Here is an 18,570-nt window from a genome sequence, read left to right as displayed (position 1 = left end):
ACTGTTTCTCCTCTTTCTAAATTTCTGTGAAACAGAGACAAATGTCACCATGATCTTACTCAAAGGCAATGCAAAAGCAAAAGTCTCACTGACCAAACTCACCAAAGTACAGCAACCACGTCTAAAACCTTTTTATTACATTTTCCCCCTGCATTTGAGAGATTCCTTATAGAGATAAGCAAGTCTGTCAAACCAGTTGTAAAAACTGTACATACAGTCACTGCTTTATAAAGGTTTGTTTAAAAAAAAAAAACAGACTGCCTTATAGTTATTTAAGTAGTAGGTTTCTTTTCTTTTGAAAAATACTGAGTTGCAATTACATTTTTCCATACTCAAATTTAACTTTAACTTCCCATTACAGCTACTTCCAAGTGGCTTGGTATATTCTTTCAGGCTAGTTGACCAACATTTAAATAGTGCACTTCAGGTACTTCGATTCCCTTAAGTTAGGTGCCATTTCTCACATTCTCATTGCTTTCCAACTTCTGATTTTAGGATGTGACAACAACAATCACCCATGATCACAGGACTGCACAACTCTTGAGAACTAGAAGAGTCCATGTACAAAACTGCAGTAAATCTATGTATTTTAAACCCTGTAGATTCTCAAGATTATGAAAACCTAATTTATTATCAACTCTTTCATGTTTACTAATTATGTTTTAGCCATTTCCCCTTCATCATTTCATTGTTTACATAAAACTTTACCCCTCTGGTATAACTTTTTTCACCACAGCCTCTTTGCTGCATACCTCAGCAGTTGTCTATTACGTTTTTAAAACCACACATTTAGACTGTAAGCTCTTTGAAAAAGGTTTTCACTATGGCCATGTAACAGGTGTTACATTTCTACTGGGAGAATCACTGCTCTCCTGGTAGAATCTGCAAGAGCACATGCATGTAGTCAATTCCGCCCAGGGAGAAACATGCCCCCTCCTGGAGAAAGATCACACACATGTCACCTTGAAAGATTTCCCTTGCAAAAGATACTGTTTTTCAAGAATGGACACCTGTAAGCTTCCCTCTCATCTTGTCATCTCCCTAGACTGCCTAATTTGGGGAATGGGCTGAGGGCTCTGCCCCACTATTTCCCTCCTCAGCTGGATCACCCTGATCTGGGAAAGACCCAGAGCGCAAAGGAAAGGAGAAAGGTGCAGGCTGAATGCCTGTAGTGATCCTTTTCTGGAAAGATTTCCAGCAGTAGAAATTTTTGAGAAATTTTCACCACTAGAAATGAAATCGTGTTCGACGCCTACATCTCTGTAGGGCTTTAAACCAGTTTAGACCACTAGGTGGTACACAGTGTACAAATTAATAATAATGTATCATGGCAAGGCATGCAAAACATGTTTGTTTCACTGACCACTTTCATTGCAGAATTTTTAAAGAGCATGGCCAAACATGTGCCAGGTGGTGGTAACTGATGCAAAGACAACAGTCAGGTGTTCTGCAAGCTTACAAGGAATTTGCGGAGATGAGGTGTTGAGCCACTTTATGCATTGACCGCTTAGCCTGAGGTACACTTTTGACTTTTATCCCGGTAATCATTCACATAGAGAGACAATTAATTACACGCCAATCTAACAGTATTTAAACAGGGATGGTGGGGCTTTTACAATGAAGGAAGGCTAAGATATTGTACTGGAAACAAATTTTCATTCTGAAAGTGGTCCGGAAATACTAAGGAATAGGGATGGGATGGTAGCCATCCTAGATGTCTGAACATGCCAGAAAACAGTTTCCACTGTGGAGTTCTACAAATAAAGACTAACATCAACTTTGCCTGCCCTTTAGAAAATTAAAAAAGCTCAGAAAAAAACTAAGTATAATGCTTACTAATAGCTCTAGTGATGTATTTATTAGTTTTTCACTCTGTGTAAACGGAAATGGGGCAATATTAAGGTGAATGACTTTAGGTGCAGGTCAAAAATGAAGGATTATGCTGTCAGGGAGTGAAGATCATCACTTACCTCCCTAGTCCAGAAGGTTCCCACCCAGGGGCTGGATGTATCTGAAGAGTAACATGTAATGGAAATTTGTAGCATTAAATTAACTGCAGCTGATTGGAAGCACCTGATGGAGAAGAGGTGAGAATACCTGCTGTTTTAGAACTGTGTATATGGTAATTCCAAAAACTGACTTTCTGGTCTTCTGCCCTCAAACTCACTTTTAATCTTAAAAGTTGTTTGTGCATTGGGAAAACACACAACTATAAATGAGTTACAGTAAACCACTGGAGAGTAGTCTTTTAAACAAAATAAAAAGATCCACTATGGTTTTAATTGAAACCATAATCCCACAGCACCAGTGGTCACACAGCTGAGAGATTTAAATAGTGTAAAGGAGTTAAAATTTTGGTTGACAAGTTCAGCAATACAGCAAAAACCTCTATTTTCCTAGTGCAGCATTTAAATGATGGAAACTGAACCTCCCCCCCAAACTAAAAACCGAATCTTACCTAGTAAGTGTGTACTCCCTGAGTCCTGAATGCAGGTTCATGGCAGAAAAAGTACCTATGCATCCACGTAATCGCTTATCTCGACCAATCTTCCATGTTACAAACAGGGGGCTGTTTTAGGAAGGAAAAAAGGCATGTGTGATTGCAGAACTCTTACAAGCATTACCATATTGATAGCTAAAGTAATATTTCAATAAGACTGTATTTTTTTCTGGCAACACTGGTCCCATCTCTAACTTACTTGTTTCTGAGCTAGTTATAGTATTTTTTTTAAACTACTTTTGCCTGACTGTTGTAGAAAGGCCCACATCACTCAAGCATATAAGTTTTAGAAACTAAACTAGAAACTAGCTACATTAATCAATAGCCTGAGATGCAAATCTTTTTGGCTAGCTGTTTCATTGTGATGTTGGATTTCCTGTCCCAGCTTCATTACTCATAAGCTTCTATTTAGAAAAGAAGAAACCCTTCCTCAGACGTCTCAAAGGTGCAGAAAGTCCCTAAAAGCCCTCCCCAGAACAAAGAGGAAAGTGCATCCATTCACATCAGTCACAAAGAAAATTCTTGGTCCTTTTCATTATGAGCTGAGAACAGCCGGAATCTTTTGCAAGCCAAGTGAAAAGTACGTAGGATTCCTGGTTTGCAGGCTAAAAATATAAGTCTGCACAAAAGAAATATTCTATGAGATCCAAAGTCAGCTTTGCTTTAGCAGCCCAGCTTCGTAAAGATGAAGAGTGCAGCAGAGCAAAGGCCAGCGCAATATCTTCTTTGAAAAGAATCCAATTCTGAAGCCAGCCAGAGCAACAGCTTCCGTGTTCTGTGTTGCACAAAAGCCTTAAACAGTTCTACACCTTAACTAACAGCTGGTGTGCAAGCTCTGCTCACCAACACTTACCATAACAATTTTGCAAATGCTCATTGCAGTCAAATGCCTCTCAAAGATCCAGGCCCCCTCTCAAAAAACAAAACAAAAAATCAATAGCTACTCTGCTGAAGTGAACAGTCATACAGGTAAGATTTAAAAAAGCTACTCTAATGCTGTGTTCCATCCCTTTCCATCATTCAGAAATTTCAGAGAATGGCAGGAAAATTTAATCCTCTACTTCTTTAAACCGAGCCTCTTATCAATTTACTGTGAGGCAATCTGAATTCTTGTCCTCACCAGGCTCTGTGATTCAACTTCAGTGGCATATAGGCACACTCTTGTAAAGGAGAACTCTATTTTAAATTAACAGAAGTACTCATATATACAAAGTTAAGCACATGCATAGGTAATTACACAATCAAGGCCTCTCTCTCACTCAGCACAATTACGCAGTATGCATGGATATTCTACATTCTTAGGTGTGACAGTGTGCTCACCTTAAAACAATATTCAGATACACTGACTGAACTGTACACACATCAGATAGCTTAGAACAAAAAACATACGCTGACTCAATTGAAGATGAAAGATCAATAAACAAAAATATTTAAATGGAGGAGGGCAGGCAGGCAGGCAACCACAATTCTTTGATTCAAAGCTTTTCTCAGAACACTACAACACTGGGCCGAAGTATAAAAGCCAGCAAATTACAGTGACTTGAAATTTTCCAGTCTACTCATTGCTGGAGAGGAACATGGGAACAGCATGCAGGAAAACCAAAACTGATTAATGAAATTTAACAATGCCTATTTTAACAATGTTGGTAAAATATACCGAATGCAATTTTAACCTCGAAGTTCACTGTTATGCAACGTATTCTGCATATCTAAATCAAATTATTTTATGACTTACTTTCTGCTAAACTGCACTGGAGCATTACATTCAGCTGACTGAATTTTGGCCTCAAACTATAGTCTCTGGCTTACAGTATGGCCTGGCTCTCCTACATCAGGCATTTGTTCCAGGCTCCTTGTTCTCACACAGGGCCAGCACTTAGACAAGTAAGGAAAGAGACAGAACTTGGCTCAAAAATATAGGGCACGGCTGGGCATATGGACAGAAACTAGAGGAGATAAGAATAAAATGCAGTGGCAAAAGATTCCTGGGGTAGCAGCTAATGATGTCTGATGAAGGAGGAACAGGCACATTGGGAATGTCATGAGAGAGAACCTGGACACAGGAGCCAAGGGGAGAATGAGAACTCTGAGTTTAATAGTACAGGGTCTGGGTATGGGAACATTTTGAAAAAAGAAAAAATAATAATGTGATTTTGTGACTGGGGAGAGTCAGGTGTGCATAAAACCAAAGAAGTACAAAGATACTGACGAATTCTGGGCAGCAGGAAAGGAAGTTCACATGGTCCCTGATCCATTCACTGTCCTGAACTTTAAAATTAAATTTCTTGTCCCAGAGATGCTGGCACGTGCAGGGGGCTACAAAGGAAGAGATGAAAGTTTTGGAAAGAAGAGTAACAATACTCTGCTCTTCCCCCAGCAAGTTGAGCATCTGTATTCCAGACCTAGCACACCCTTGTTTGTCTCTTTCATATAAGCAGTTTGCCATAAATATGAAATATAGTCAAAATTGGGGCCCCAGATGGTAAAGATGTAGATAGAACAGTGTCTATTAAGTGGTCTATGTTGCAGAAATTGTGGAAACCTCCATTCCATCCTCCAGACACTGTTCACATCAAGTAACTTCAGCTTTTGAGGCAAGTTTGTGAATGGACCAGACCATTGTGGCATAAGTACATGTCAGACCTGGTCCTAACACATCAGCTGTATTGTACTAAAGCTGATACACTAAGGTACACCGATTTATCTAAACCAGCTGCTACTACCTCATGCACTCCTGAAGATGCTTCCTTACCCAAAGTATCTTTAACTCATTGCCCTCTCAGGCTGCAGAGGCAAGGCTGAGATAAGCTGAGTCCACCAAGTTTTGCATTAAGTTTTCTATTAAAAAATATCCTTACAGTGGTCACTTCACTCCAGAAATAATAAAACGACTGGAACAAGGTAGATCCTATCTGAGCTAAAGAATGGAACAGGACAATCCATACATGGATCTAGGAATAGCAACAAAGTTGAAAACGGTTGCCTCAAGAGAAACAGCAGTAACAATAAATTCTTCTGCTGTCAGCTGAGAATAGAAGTGCAAAATCATGACTGAATATAACATTTCACAGATCTTATAACAACAGACTTCTTCCTCTACTTTTCACAACAAGAAACTCCCTCTTTTGGAAAACTAGACCGAAAAGCATCCAAAAATTTCTCTTCTGTAAAAAAGAGGATATCTTCCTCTCATCCCTCCCTTCTCTTAAGCCTCAGAGATTAAAACATATTTTAATTTCAGATAGATAGACATTTAATTTATTTTTCAGTTTCTTTATGGTAGATAATCAGTCATTAAAACCTCTTCATTTGCATGACTGTCACAGTTCATGTGAAAATAAAACAAAGACTTTTTAAAAAAAAACAGGCCAATGGTAAAATGACAGGTGGCAATAACTATCCTATTGATCATTATCAGGTTTAGCTGCTATGTAATCGGAAAGTAGTTACCTAAAGTCATAGGCCCACGAACTGGTCATGAAGATAAAACCTGAATTTCGTAAATTGCTCCATTTTCTTCACGTAATAATTTACAAGAAAGTAATCACCATACTTACCTGAATCCAAGATGACACTGAATTTATGACAACCACAGCCAATAACTAGACTCTAGATAGGGAACTTTTATAAAATTGTTATAATTTTCCATATATAGAATCTAATCATTAGAGGGTCATCTTAAATGCACCCTCCCCCCACCACCACTGCAGTGGGGCAAGCAGCAGCAGGAGTGTAGCTGGTAGGCGAGCAGGCAGCAGTCACCAAGTGGCCTGACCCCTGCTGCCTGTCACTCATACTGCTTGCTCCTCCAGCTTTCTTTCCCCCCACTGCCTATATCCCCTGCTGCCCGCTCCACAATTTGCACTCCTCCTACCTGTCCCCCCCCACCACTTACCCTCCCCTTCCAGCTCCAGCTGGGGTTCCACTACAGTTGGGGGCAGGAAGCACAGAGCATGCTGCTTCTGGCCCCAGCCCAGTTATGTAGCAGCTTTTGTGGCTGCAGCAGTTTCAGCCCCAGAGTAGGGGCCAGAGCTGCTGCTGCTACTGTGTGGCCACACCGGGGCCAGACGCAGGACATACTCTGTGCTCCCTGCACTCAGCTACAGCAGGGCCTCAGCAGAAGCTAGGGCTGAGTGGAAGGTAAGGTGTGGGAAGAGCAAAGGCAGGGAGAGCAGAGGCTATGGGGGGGCACAATGGTGCGAGCAGGGGCTGCAACTAACTCTGATCCTGGGCTCAGAGTCAGAGTTGGAGCCATTGCCCCCCTCCCCCTGGATCTAAAATGAGGGGCTTCCCCATGTTGAAAGGTGGGGAAGGAAATCTGTCATAGATTTGAGTAAATATGGTAGGCAGCTGCAGCCACATTAAAATCTTTGCTTTTCTAAAAGTTCTCTCTCAGCTGAAAGAAACTTTACATACTGAAATTTTGTAAAGCATTAAAAGAGATTATCTTCCATGTCTAAAACTTCTTTCTTCTTCCCTTAGTCAGACCAGCAAGAGTCTGTTCCTTTCAGGGCTGACGAACTGAGGAAGAAGCTAAAAATATTCTATCTTCTTACTTTTAGATTTTCAGGGCTCACACTTTTTTGGGTACCTGACAAATCTGAAGAGGAACTGGATAGCTCTAGACATTTTTTCATTGTTCCTCCTGTTCTTCCTTTATATTAGAAGGCCAGAAATAACCATAATCTCATCTAGTCTAAATCTGGTATAATAAACTAGTATTTTACCCAGTTACCTCCATGTTGCGGTCAATAACTTGTGTATTAACTAACACACAGCTTCCAGGGAAGTGGTCTTGTTTTAATCAAGAAAATGATGATCAGGTTACTTCCAGCACCACTACGCTGTCTTCCCCTTGCTCAGAGGCAAGTGTGAATAAGATTCTAGTTGGAGCTCAGGATTATTCGTGTGCCCTTTATAGTAGGATTATGAGACTTACTGGCTGTATGCCACTTTGTGGACGTGTAGAATTTGTTGAAGCAGATATTCTTTGTTTACTTAGTTACATTTTACACTCTATTTTTTTTTTTAATCAAATGGGAATTCCTTCTGGAATTAATAAATGGCAATTTTAGATGGGTTGCTTTTACATGGATCACTGAAAGATGTACAGTATTGATGAGCAGAGCTTTAAATAAGAATGCAGCTATACAGTTAAATTCCAGTTTGATCACCAGGTGCTGAGCTAAGAGTAGGAATTACTGGTTGAAATTTTACAGGTCATGCTAATGCAGGTGGTTAGACTGGAAAATCCAAGTGGTACCCAAGGTGGGGACATAAGAAAAACAAGAATGAAAGTGCCACTAAGTCCACGGTGCGCCCAGTAGGAGGACAAACATCAAATAAACCTGTTCATAAACGTATTAAGCTCCATCTTAAAACTAGCTGTATTTCTTACCACTACTACACCCCTGTTGGAAGGCTGACCCAAACCCTTGCTCCCCTGAGAGTTAGACACCACCTTCTAAATTTCCTTATAGCCAGAATGTGCCCATTTGTTCTTGGCCTTTACCTTTGTTCTTTACCTTTCTTGGTGTTTGTAAAAAAGGTATACATTTATAGGACAAAAATCATATCCTGCTCAGCCTTCAATCTGCTAAGCTAAACAAGGAATGGTCTTTTAGTTTCCACTGGTAAGACAGGCTCCCCATTCCCCGATTATCCTAGTAGCCTTTCTGGGCACCTCTCTTGCTTGAATTAATATTTCCTCAACATAGGCAGCCAGAATTGTACACAGTATTCTACATGAAGTCTCACTAGGGCCCTTTACAATGGTATTAATACCCCTGACCCCCTTAGAAATACCTCATCTGATACATTTTATGATCACATTTCCTGACTAATAATCTCTGAAACATTAAGTCTTTCCTGTCATTCAAAACGAGGGAGAGTTTTTATTTTTACATCAAACAAAAATGTTACAAAACCCCCAATAATATGAACTAGAGGCACTTTGCAGGAACCAAAAGCCAACTTTTTTACAACCTTCTTCAGCTTTTTATTTAAGTTGCATTCTTGGTTTCTTCCCTGTTTGTTTAACCTTTTAAAACTTACAGCATTTTCCACATACCTTGAAACCTCTAATGAGTCACCAATAAGCTTGCCAACTGATACAGAACTGTGCTGATCACAGGTTCAAAGAGCCAAACTACAACTCTTGGAAGGATAAATATATTTAAACTATAGCTATATGAAAAAAAACTTTCAGTCTGGAAGCCGAACTGGGGGATGGGGAAGCTAGATTCACCCAAGTGAGAGAGGAGGTCTTCCGTTTTCTCCAATAACCACGGGCACTTATCCAGGATGTTGGGAGATATTAGCTAAATGCCTCTTCTGTCGCTTTCCTGAGCAGATCTGAATTCAGATCTCCCACTTCCCAAGACAGGGCACTGGAGGGTACTCTATCTTTTCCACTGACACTCTTTCATTTTGTGTAAATATGTTAACATTCACTGGAGCAGATCAATGAACTTCCCTGGTGACCATACTGACAAGCAGCCCAGAGAATCACTCTCAATAAATATTTAACTATTTTACACAGAGCAAAGCAGCTCCAACAGGAGGCACTGAAATCACTTTTAGTGTCATGGTTAGACACTGACCTGAGAGATGCCTAGATCCAAGCCCTTGCTACACTGAATGTCTGAAGCAGAACAATGTCAACTGGAGAAATAAAGAACACCTCAGCCCAGAATACTGGATAGACTGGAGATTAGAAGATGAGCCTGGGAGGTGGAAGATGTGGGTAAGAAGCCCCTCATAAAATCATAGAAAACTAGGGTTGGAAGGCACTTCAGGAGGTAACCTACTCCAACCCCCTGCTCAAAGCAGGATCATTCCCAACTAGATCATCCCAGCCAAAGCTCTGTCTAGCTGAGTCTTAAAAACCTCCAAGGACAGAGATTTCACCACCTCTCTGGGTAACCTGTTCCAGTGCTTCGCCACCCTCCTATTAAGAAAGCTTTTCCTAATATCCAACCTAAATCTCCCCTGCTGCAACTTGAGACCATTGCTTCTTATTTTGTCATCTGCTACCACCGAGAACAGTCCAGCTCTATCCTCTTTCAAACCCCCTTCAGGTAATTAAAGGCTACTATCAAATCCCCCCATAGTCTTCTCTTCTACAGACTAAAGAAGTCCAGTTCCCTCAGCCTCTCCTCAGAAGTCATGTGCCCCAGCCCCTGAACCATTTCGTTGCTCTCCACCAGACTCTCTCCACCTTGTCCACATCCTTTCTGTAGCAGGTGGCCCAAAACTGGACACAGTACTCCAGATGTGGCCTCACCAGTGCAGAATACAGTGGAATAATTACTTCCCTCGATCTGCTGGCAATGTTCCTCCAAGTGGAGCCCAGTATGCTGTTAACTTTCTTGGCAACAAGGGCACACTGCTGACCCATATTCAGCTTATTTTCCCCTGTAACCCCAAGTCCTTTTCTGCAGAGCTGCTGCCCAGCCAGTCAGCCCCCAGGCTCTAGTGGTGTATGGGATTCTTCCGTTCTAAGTGCATGACTTTTGCATTTGTCCTTGTTGAACTTCACGAGATTTCTTTTGGCTCAGTCCTCCAATTTGTCTAGGTCACTATGAATACTAGCCCTACCCTCCAGTTTACCACACCCCACAGCTTGGGGTCATCTGAGAACTTGCTTAGCGTGTACTCTATGCCATCTTTCAGATGGTTAATGAAGATGTTGAACAAACCTGGCCCCAGGACCGACCCCTGGGGCACTCCACTTGATATCGGCTACCAACTAGACATAGAGTCATTGATTACTAGCTATTGAAACTGATCATCCAGCCAACTTTCTATCTACCTTACAGTCCATTCATTCATTCAACCCATACCTCCCTCAGCTTGCTTGGGAGAATGCTGTGGTAGACTGCATCAAAAGCCTTGCTAAAGTCAAGGTATATTTCACCCACTGCTTTACCTGCATCCACTAAGCCAGTTATCTCGTCATAAACGGCAATCAGGTTGGCAAGGCATGACTTGCCTTTGGTGAATCCATGCTGACTACCCCTAATCACCTTCTTCTCCTCCATGTGCTTAGAAATAGATTCTTGGAGGACCCAATCCATGATTTTTCTGGGGACTAAGGTGAGTCTCACTTTACTGCAATTCCCTGGGATCTTCCTTCTTCCCTTTCTTAAATATGGGCACTACAGTTGCCCGTCTCCAATTGTCTGGGACCTCCCCTCATTGCCATGAGTTTTCAAAGATAATGGCCAGTGACTCTGCAAAAACATCAGCCAACTCCTTCAGCACTCTTGGCTGCATTGCATTGCATCCAGCCCCATGGATCTGTACACATCCAGCTTTTCTAAAATAGTCACTAACTTGGTCTCACGTACAGGAAGAAACTGAACCTAGGTCTCCAAAGGGTGCCGGTACATTAGCACAGAAGTTGCTCCAATGCATTGTAATTACAGCACACCAGAGCAGACTTGATTAATCGAGTCAGCTCAAGCATAGTAATTATCACACTCCAGCAGCCTCCCGCATTTTGTGTGTCAGGTCCCCATGCTTCAAAGTGGCAGCAGGAGCACTTGAACTAAAGCTCATCACCACTGCTGCCATTCTGAAGCACAGGAATGCTGATACATGACATAATGCAGTGCTTTAATTAGAGCACCCCTCTGAGTCACCCTAAAGCACTGCCACCGCCTCCCCTGAGCATGTGTAGAAGTGCCTGTGTATTAAGTGAGCATCCAAGCCACTCATCTTTTGGATTACGACAGGATATGATGTACTACTAGCTTTGAAAAAAATATTTTCCAGCCAAAACTATCTGGCAGATTCACATGTAGTTTCAGGAGGAACGAAGCTGCTTTTCTGGAAATTTACTGTTTGCCAAAAAAATCTCACATTGCTCTAATCTAAATAGATCTAGTAAGAAAGCAAGCTTTGTAAGAGGTTCTCAGACTGTGGCCCACAAACAGCTGGCTGATCATATATTATTTGCTTTCCTCCTCATTTCCAGTTGCCAAACTATATAAACAATTGCTGCCCTTGCTGCAAGGATGAAATGGAACTACAAGTGGTATAGACAGTCTGTCTATGAAAATGTCATCCAAGCCTAAGGGTTTAAGACCCTGTCATCTATAGTGCACATGAGAATTCTTTCTTCAGCTTCGCTAACATATTGCAATTGTTACTCTAAATTAATTACTTTACCTTTCTGCCCCCTTCCCCATGTTTTCATTAATTAATAACCTCAAACACAGGGATATTTCAAACTTGGCATGAGGAGAGTGCCATCTTGAGTAGCAACTGACATACACAGCATGTTGAAAGAAAGTGTAGGAAAGGGGTCCCTTCTCCAGCAGCACGTTCACTAACACCACTGGCATTCCTGTTAATGATTTACAACTGAAATGATCTAAAATTACCAGAGATCTACTGCTATGCACTGTTGCTGGAAGCATTTAGATTAAAGGCAAAATACTCAAAGCTACTTTAGTCATAAACCAGCTATCACAGCAAGAGTCAATGAAGCAAGGCCTTGTCATACTTCTACTATCAGGCAGATGCATTTAAAAATAAAATTCTGTCAATGTAAAGAGACATGAGATCAAATTATCATTCAATTAAATCTACTGGTAAAAAAAAGGAACAAAGAACACAAACTTTTCAATATGCATGTTTACATTACACTCTTTTCTCAGTTAATGAAATACTTCTATGCATGAGTAATTACCTAGATTGGGTATGCTCCAAAACAATAAAAATGGAATGTGTGTGGGGAAAAAAGTGTCCACAGAATAAAGATGCTTTGCTTCAACTCCATGAACATTAGAGATGTGCTCACTGATTTGATAAGAATTGCTTCCACTTGGTATAAGCTCAATGGATATTCAAAGTACTGTGAAACATCATCATGGCATGCTGATTTTTAACCTTGGGTGGAAATTAGGGTTTTGTCTTTACTTGAGATCTCTCAAGAGTATTTTTCTCTCCTATTAATTCTCCCTAAGTAGGGTTCCTGAAGATACTCTATTCGTATCTCTATCAGCAGTCCAGCGTAATACAATTGTAAATTCAGTAATACTTAGTAGTGGACACATTTACTTACATCAGTGAAAAACACAGTGGTAAATACTAATACGTCCTATTTAGAATTTACCAGAATCATGACACCAAAGTCAATGCTGTGTAGAGATTATAGAGCAACACTGGATGCCATGAACTGAGATCAGCCAGTTCTGAAACCATTTATTGTGTTAGCTTGAGCAAGTCAAAATTTGTAACAGAAAACATTCATTTACAGAAACAAATGAAAACCACCATCAAGGACAGTTACAAATTCCTTAGTAGAGTTTCTAAGGAAGTTTATGTTACTCCCAAACTGGGCATTAGTTGCGTCTTCCCTAATCCCATATCATCCACCTACGAGTTCCTTTCCCCTTTTCTCAAACACTGGTGTGTTTCTGGGGCTTGCCATTTTCCTCCTGAGCTACAGAAAACCTGAGCCAGTATGAATTTCTTGTTTTCCCTTTTGTATACTTTTTAGTGGTTAAAAAGCAGGTAGGCACCGTGTTTTAAACAGCACAATCTTACTAATTTCAGTAATACTACGAAAGCCATTTAATCAAAGCTCTGAAGTGGGATTCATAGAGAGAGGGCCTTAAATCACAGAACAGGCATTTACAGAAATGGATAAAAAAAGAAACTGAAAGAGCAGGGTTTGAACACCATTGCTGTACTTGGGTACAATGAAAATACTGACAGAATACAACTTTACAGTTAGGCTTCTGCTGGTCTTTTCAGGATTAAAATAAAAATGCACTTCTAGTCTATCAATTGTTCCCACTCACCAGCACAATTTGTTACGTTGCACTAGATATTTGTTTCATAGCAGAATAGTTAAAAGAGATGTAAAAAAATCTAGAAGTCAGATCATTGATTTATTTTCTAATTTAAGTATTAATATGGTAACCTATATTAAGATTTATAATTACTACAATCTATTACATATTTTAAAATTAAACAAACAGGAGTGTGCATCTGCTGCTAAAGTTGTAAAAAAAAGTCAAACCATTGAGGTAGTCAAAGTTGCTGCCTGAGCACCTGGAACTAGAAGGGATAAAAAATTAGCAAGTTACAGTAAACCAGAGCAAGGATTTACCATGTGTCAACCAGTCCATAGTAACTAAGTGCCCAGTTTTATCACAAATGATAAATTACGAGTTCAGGTTCATTTGCTGTGGAACGGGGGGAGGGCATGCGGCGGCACACAGACAGTTACCAGAGTAGCTGATGCACACAGTAACTCTTTGTCCCCTGTTAAATTCATTGTAATTTGTTAGTATGACCACAACCAGGATTTGCTGAATCAGCTATAGCCAAAGACAGCCTCTTGCAGATGCAGGGTAAATATTTTATTTCAGTTTATTTAACTAGTTTAGTTCAATGACTGTTTCACTGAAAATTGAAAAAAACTGATCAGAAACAGAAAAAATAGACTTGGCTTCCTCTGCCAATTTCTGAATAGAAGAAATAAGGCAAGAGAAAATGTAGTAGTTTCAGCATCCTATAGAACACAGCTAGGCCCTGCATGCCCCAGAGGCCACATCAGTGGAACTACACACCATAGGGGCTGAGCACTAGCAAGGTCACGGGCTCCCTAGGTTGCACCCTACATGCAGAGACAGGTGCACTGTGTGTATGGGTGGGTGGGTGCTCCATCACACCACACAGGCAGGCACTCTCCCAATGCACCATGAACAGGCAGGTGAGCCTCACCAGCACACAGTGTGACATCGTACCTCACCTGAGCTCCCTGTGGGCTCCCCCAGTACACTGTGCTACACAGGTACTCCGGCCTACCAATTTCCCTGACGACATGGGCTGCGCTGACCTGCCCTGGCCCCCAGCAGGGATGCCAGGAGAAGGAGGGGGAGCAACAGGGGCAGCAACGGATGGGTGGGAGTTTGGGGGCTGCATGTTAACTCCTTATCGGCCACCAGCTGGATACCCTTGCTGTAGAACACACTGACCAGAAACAATTGGTTCAATGTATTAATGTATTAACTACAGGTATTGCACTGATTAAAGTTATTTGGTTTAAATGAGACATGTTTTGATAAACTCATTTCCCTTATGTACCCAGCACACTGATCTAATCAGCAACTGTTTTCGTGAATTTTAGTTGAACTCTAATTTACATCCAAAAGAAGTTCAAACAAATCAGAGAAATCAAAAAAACCCAACACCAGTAAAAGAGAAACGCATCATTTACCATTTTAACCCTCATGAGCATGTTACATTACAGACCTGCTTAAATAAATGTGAATAGCTGTAGTGTGTCCTCTGGGTTAGCAAACCAAAACACCTTCCAAATGTAGTGTGCAGATGACCACTGTTGCAGCTAAGCATATGCTAATAGTTATGACCCACGAAAAGCAACCTCCCTTTACGAAAATAACTAAAAAACAAAAATGCAAATCAAGATCAAGAGTGAAATCAGAATGATTTAAATCAATCAACCCACGCTGCCAAACAGTTGATAAAATGTGGAACTTGACTATATATGAGCTGCAAATATCTGAAAGGAGTTACAAGTGCACACCACCACTTCTATTTTTCTTTACCCTTCTCATTACATGAATTCTCTGAAAAACCTTTGAACTATCAAGTTGATTGTATTTGAAGCTTAGTATTTATTATTATAGACTGCCATATGGATAGAAAATTTGCAGGCTTTTTTTTTCCTAATAAGGCCATACTATGCTATTCATATGGTATATTTTAATGCAATGATATTGCACGATTAAGTTAAAACATTAAAACGTTTTAGTAACCAACTCATTTGGGTTAAATGTAAAAAACAAACAAACAAAACTGATAAGTACCGTGCATTCAAGTCACCTTTTAGATGAAATGTGTGAACATAAGTATACATACTCTTTACTTTTCTGTTTCTCCTTGGCAATACTAACCACAATCTTCAGGCAATTAAAGAATCCTAGTAATAGCAAGGAGATTTATGCCATTTATCTGTATAAAACAGCATTTCCTCTTCACAACCCTGCTACAACACTGTGAATGCCATCATTTCTCCTGAAACATGAATCACTCTTCCGCTTCAAAGGCTATCATGGTAGCCCTTCTAGACCAGGGCTAGGATCAGGTTGGATCTGGTCCTCTTGCCTGGGGCTTCAGTGGTGTTCGGCAGGAAGGAACTTTGCCGATGCTGTGGGCAGGCAGCTGCGTGGCTGGACGGCAGAAAGCTTGCTGATGCTGTACTGCAGCTAGGTAGGTGCTGGGGTGAAAAAGCAGCTGTAGCGCAGGCCCACCTGAGCCCCAAGATGGGTCTTTTGGGCTGAACACAGGGAAATGTTGCCAACTGCTAGAATGGGGGGAGGCAATCTTTTTGGTAGGTAGCCAGATTATCCCCACAACCTTGCCTAGTGCCACTCTGATCCCTTCCCCACTCCCCACCATCTGCTCTACTTTCTGCTCCCTGCCCTATCTGCCACTGTATTGCCTGTCCCCTCCCCAGTCTACCACATGCCATACAGAGGTTGCCCATGATGCTTATGACACCTGTGCCACAGGCTGGCCACCCCTGCTTTAGACAATAACGGTACTTTGGCAGGAGGGTGTTGAGGGGCTAATGTGCAACTGAAAAATATTAGGTCACAGATAGTTAAACTATTATATGACACTTAACCTAATACCTTAATAGTTGAAATAAGCAACACAGAATAAGGATATTACTTAAAATAAAAAGCAATTTTGAAATACAGTTAATTTACCTTATTAGCTTGTGAAAAACACTGTCCCTATTTTTCAGTTCATTCTTAAGTCATTAATATGCTGAACTGCTATTTGGTGTGCACACACTTTGTTGGTTGTAATAAATCTAAGTTCCTCTAATGTAGTAGAGGAATAGAACATGTTGTTCATCACTGTTCTTACTGATGCACAATGCAAGAAATACAGCTCAGCAATGACCTTAAAAATCTAAGGAAAAATTAAATATGAATTAAGGGACTAATCAAGAGATTCTTTCATCACTTTGTTTGATGGCCCATTTACGAGTTTTTTTGAGGTTGTATTACTGCTTAGTATTTTCACAATAGTAACGGTCAAACTGGATCTCTGAAGTACCAAAATAAAACTTCACTAATTATTTTGAAAGGTTTAGCCGTGCCACTGACAGAGCTGGGGTCTCACACCTGACCGGACAGTCTATTTGCACTCGCCTGCCATGACTTTGATAGAAAGGAAGGAACCACCAATGTATACAGTCCTATGAGACAGCTCTGGGACTTAGGAGGTTGGCTCCTCATTGCAGGGCTCCACCATCCCCATACCTTGCCCATGCCACACCTGTTGTTATAAATATGGCCAGCACAGTTCTCCCCTACAGGAGTCACCTCCCCCTGGTCTGGCTCTCCATATCTTGTTCCTGGTTCCCAAGCACTCCCCCTGCTCTTCCCTGTACAGGTCCCAAGCCCACCATCTCACAGTCCCTCCCAGCCCTTATCCTTCAGGGCTCGGTCGACTAGGAGCAATGCCTCAAACTCACTCCCACATGCATCCCCATCTCTTCTTTCTTCCAGATCTCTGGAGAGGCTGCTCACCCCACCTGGATCGGACTCACCAGCCGAGATGTTGCAGTTGTCTCATCTGCCTGCCTCCACAGGTACGTGGTTCACTGGGACTCTTCTCTTAGTTCCTCCTGTGGTCGGTCCCTTGCTGCTGCCATTTTACTGTGCACCCGTGGGGTCCTCAACGTGGGCTGCTCCTTTCCAGACCAACCCTGTCTGCCTCCTTGGTGTCCCTTTAATTCCCCCACATTGGTCAGCTGCATTGGCAGCGGCAGCTTCCCACTGGCTGCCTCCCCGGCTCTTGCAGCTGACCAAGCTAATCATCATCCAGGTCTTCTCACGGTGTTTCACCAACTCAGTTTTTCCACATCTCCTCTCTCTGCCTGGGCTCCCCGCAGTAAGTTGTTCTTTCTTCTTTGTTCCTTCGGGATTTCATGGCAGGGCAGGTTTACTGCCCTGTCACAATTATAAATGTTTACTTTGCCTCTTTTTACAAGCAAATTCTTAACAATAAGAAACAGGTTTTAGTAAGGTCATGTTCGTGTTGTACCTTTCAAATAATTTTACAAGGCTTACCAGAGGAAAAAAAAAGGTGTTTAAGAGTTACGAACATTAAGAGTTTGAATTCAGCATGAGAATACTTGTTAGTCTTAATCCAGTAATAAGTAGGGCTGTCAAACAATTTAAAAATGTGATCGTGAAATTTGATTAGTTGCATGCTAAAAAAAAATTAGTTGCAATTAATCACAATCTTAATCACACAGCAAAAAGATCAAAATTGCACACAGAAAAACTCAAAGTTACGCAACATCACTTTATATTGTTGGGAGGTGGGTGTGAGGTGTGTGTGTGTGTGGGGGGGATATTTGTGAAGGAGTGGGGGCTATGGGTGCGTGTGTGGGCTTTGGAGCCCAGGGAAGGAGTTTCCTGCATGCCCTTGCAGGATGTGGGGTACTGTGGGTCAGTAGTGAGGGGAAGCAGCAGGGCTGGGGATGCTGTAGCCTGCGAATGAGGGGTAGAAAAACACACACACAGACAGCCCAGCAGGTAAGTCTGTGAGGGGGAAGGGGCATGGGGGAGAGAAAAGGCAGGGGGGCAGATCAAGGCCTCAGTGATAAGGGAGGGAGTGGGACAGAGGCAGGGCCAGGGACGGGTTGTGGGACAAAGCTGTGGCTCAAGAGCATGGGCGGGGGTCCCTGCCACTGTGCGCACCCCCAGACAAGGCATGGGTAGCATATATCCCCTGGATTTGTGCGTAGGGTGGAGGCGTGCTGGGCTATGCACCCCGCTGGCATTGCCCCAGGAGCCGTGCGACACCATGCTGTGCCTCCTGCTGCCAGTCAGGCAGAGGACGTGTAGCGCAGCCAACACGTGACTTCCACAGGAAAGACAGTGTGGCGCAGAGCCCAATGTGCAGCAGCAACCCACCTCTGCCCTACACACAAATCCAGGGGACATGTGCCTCTCATGCCTCCCCCAGGTTGTGCACAGCAGTGGGAGCACCCCCCCTCCCCC

General features: G+C 42.0%; 1 protein-coding gene across 2 annotated transcripts in view; it reads right to left on the bottom strand.

Annotated features, from left to right (window-relative positions):
- The window catches only part of AMMECR1 (Alport syndrome, mental retardation, midface hypoplasia and elliptocytosis chromosomal region gene 1), a 116,224-nt gene that overhangs the window by 62,430 nt on the left and 35,224 nt on the right, over positions 1–18,570 (bottom strand). Inside the window, exon 2 of one of the 2 annotated variants that reach the window (XM_019540408.1) lies at positions 2,459–2,569. The exons of the other annotated variant lie outside the window; for it this stretch is intronic. Within the exon in view, the coding sequence (XP_019395953.1) occupies positions 2,459–2,569 (111 nt within the window). The remainder of the gene's footprint in view (positions 1–2,458; positions 2,570–18,570) is intronic. 2 annotated transcript variants of the gene reach the window in all.

This window comes from Crocodylus porosus, unplaced genomic scaffold (assembly GCF_001723895.1).
Source record: "Crocodylus porosus isolate Cpor-Errol unplaced genomic scaffold, CroPor_comp1, whole genome shotgun sequence".
NCBI classification, from domain to species: Eukaryota; Metazoa; Chordata; order Crocodylia; family Crocodylidae; genus Crocodylus; species Crocodylus porosus.
The sequence above is the reverse complement of the archived record's forward strand: the minus strand, read 5'-3'. Positions and strand labels throughout refer to the sequence as shown.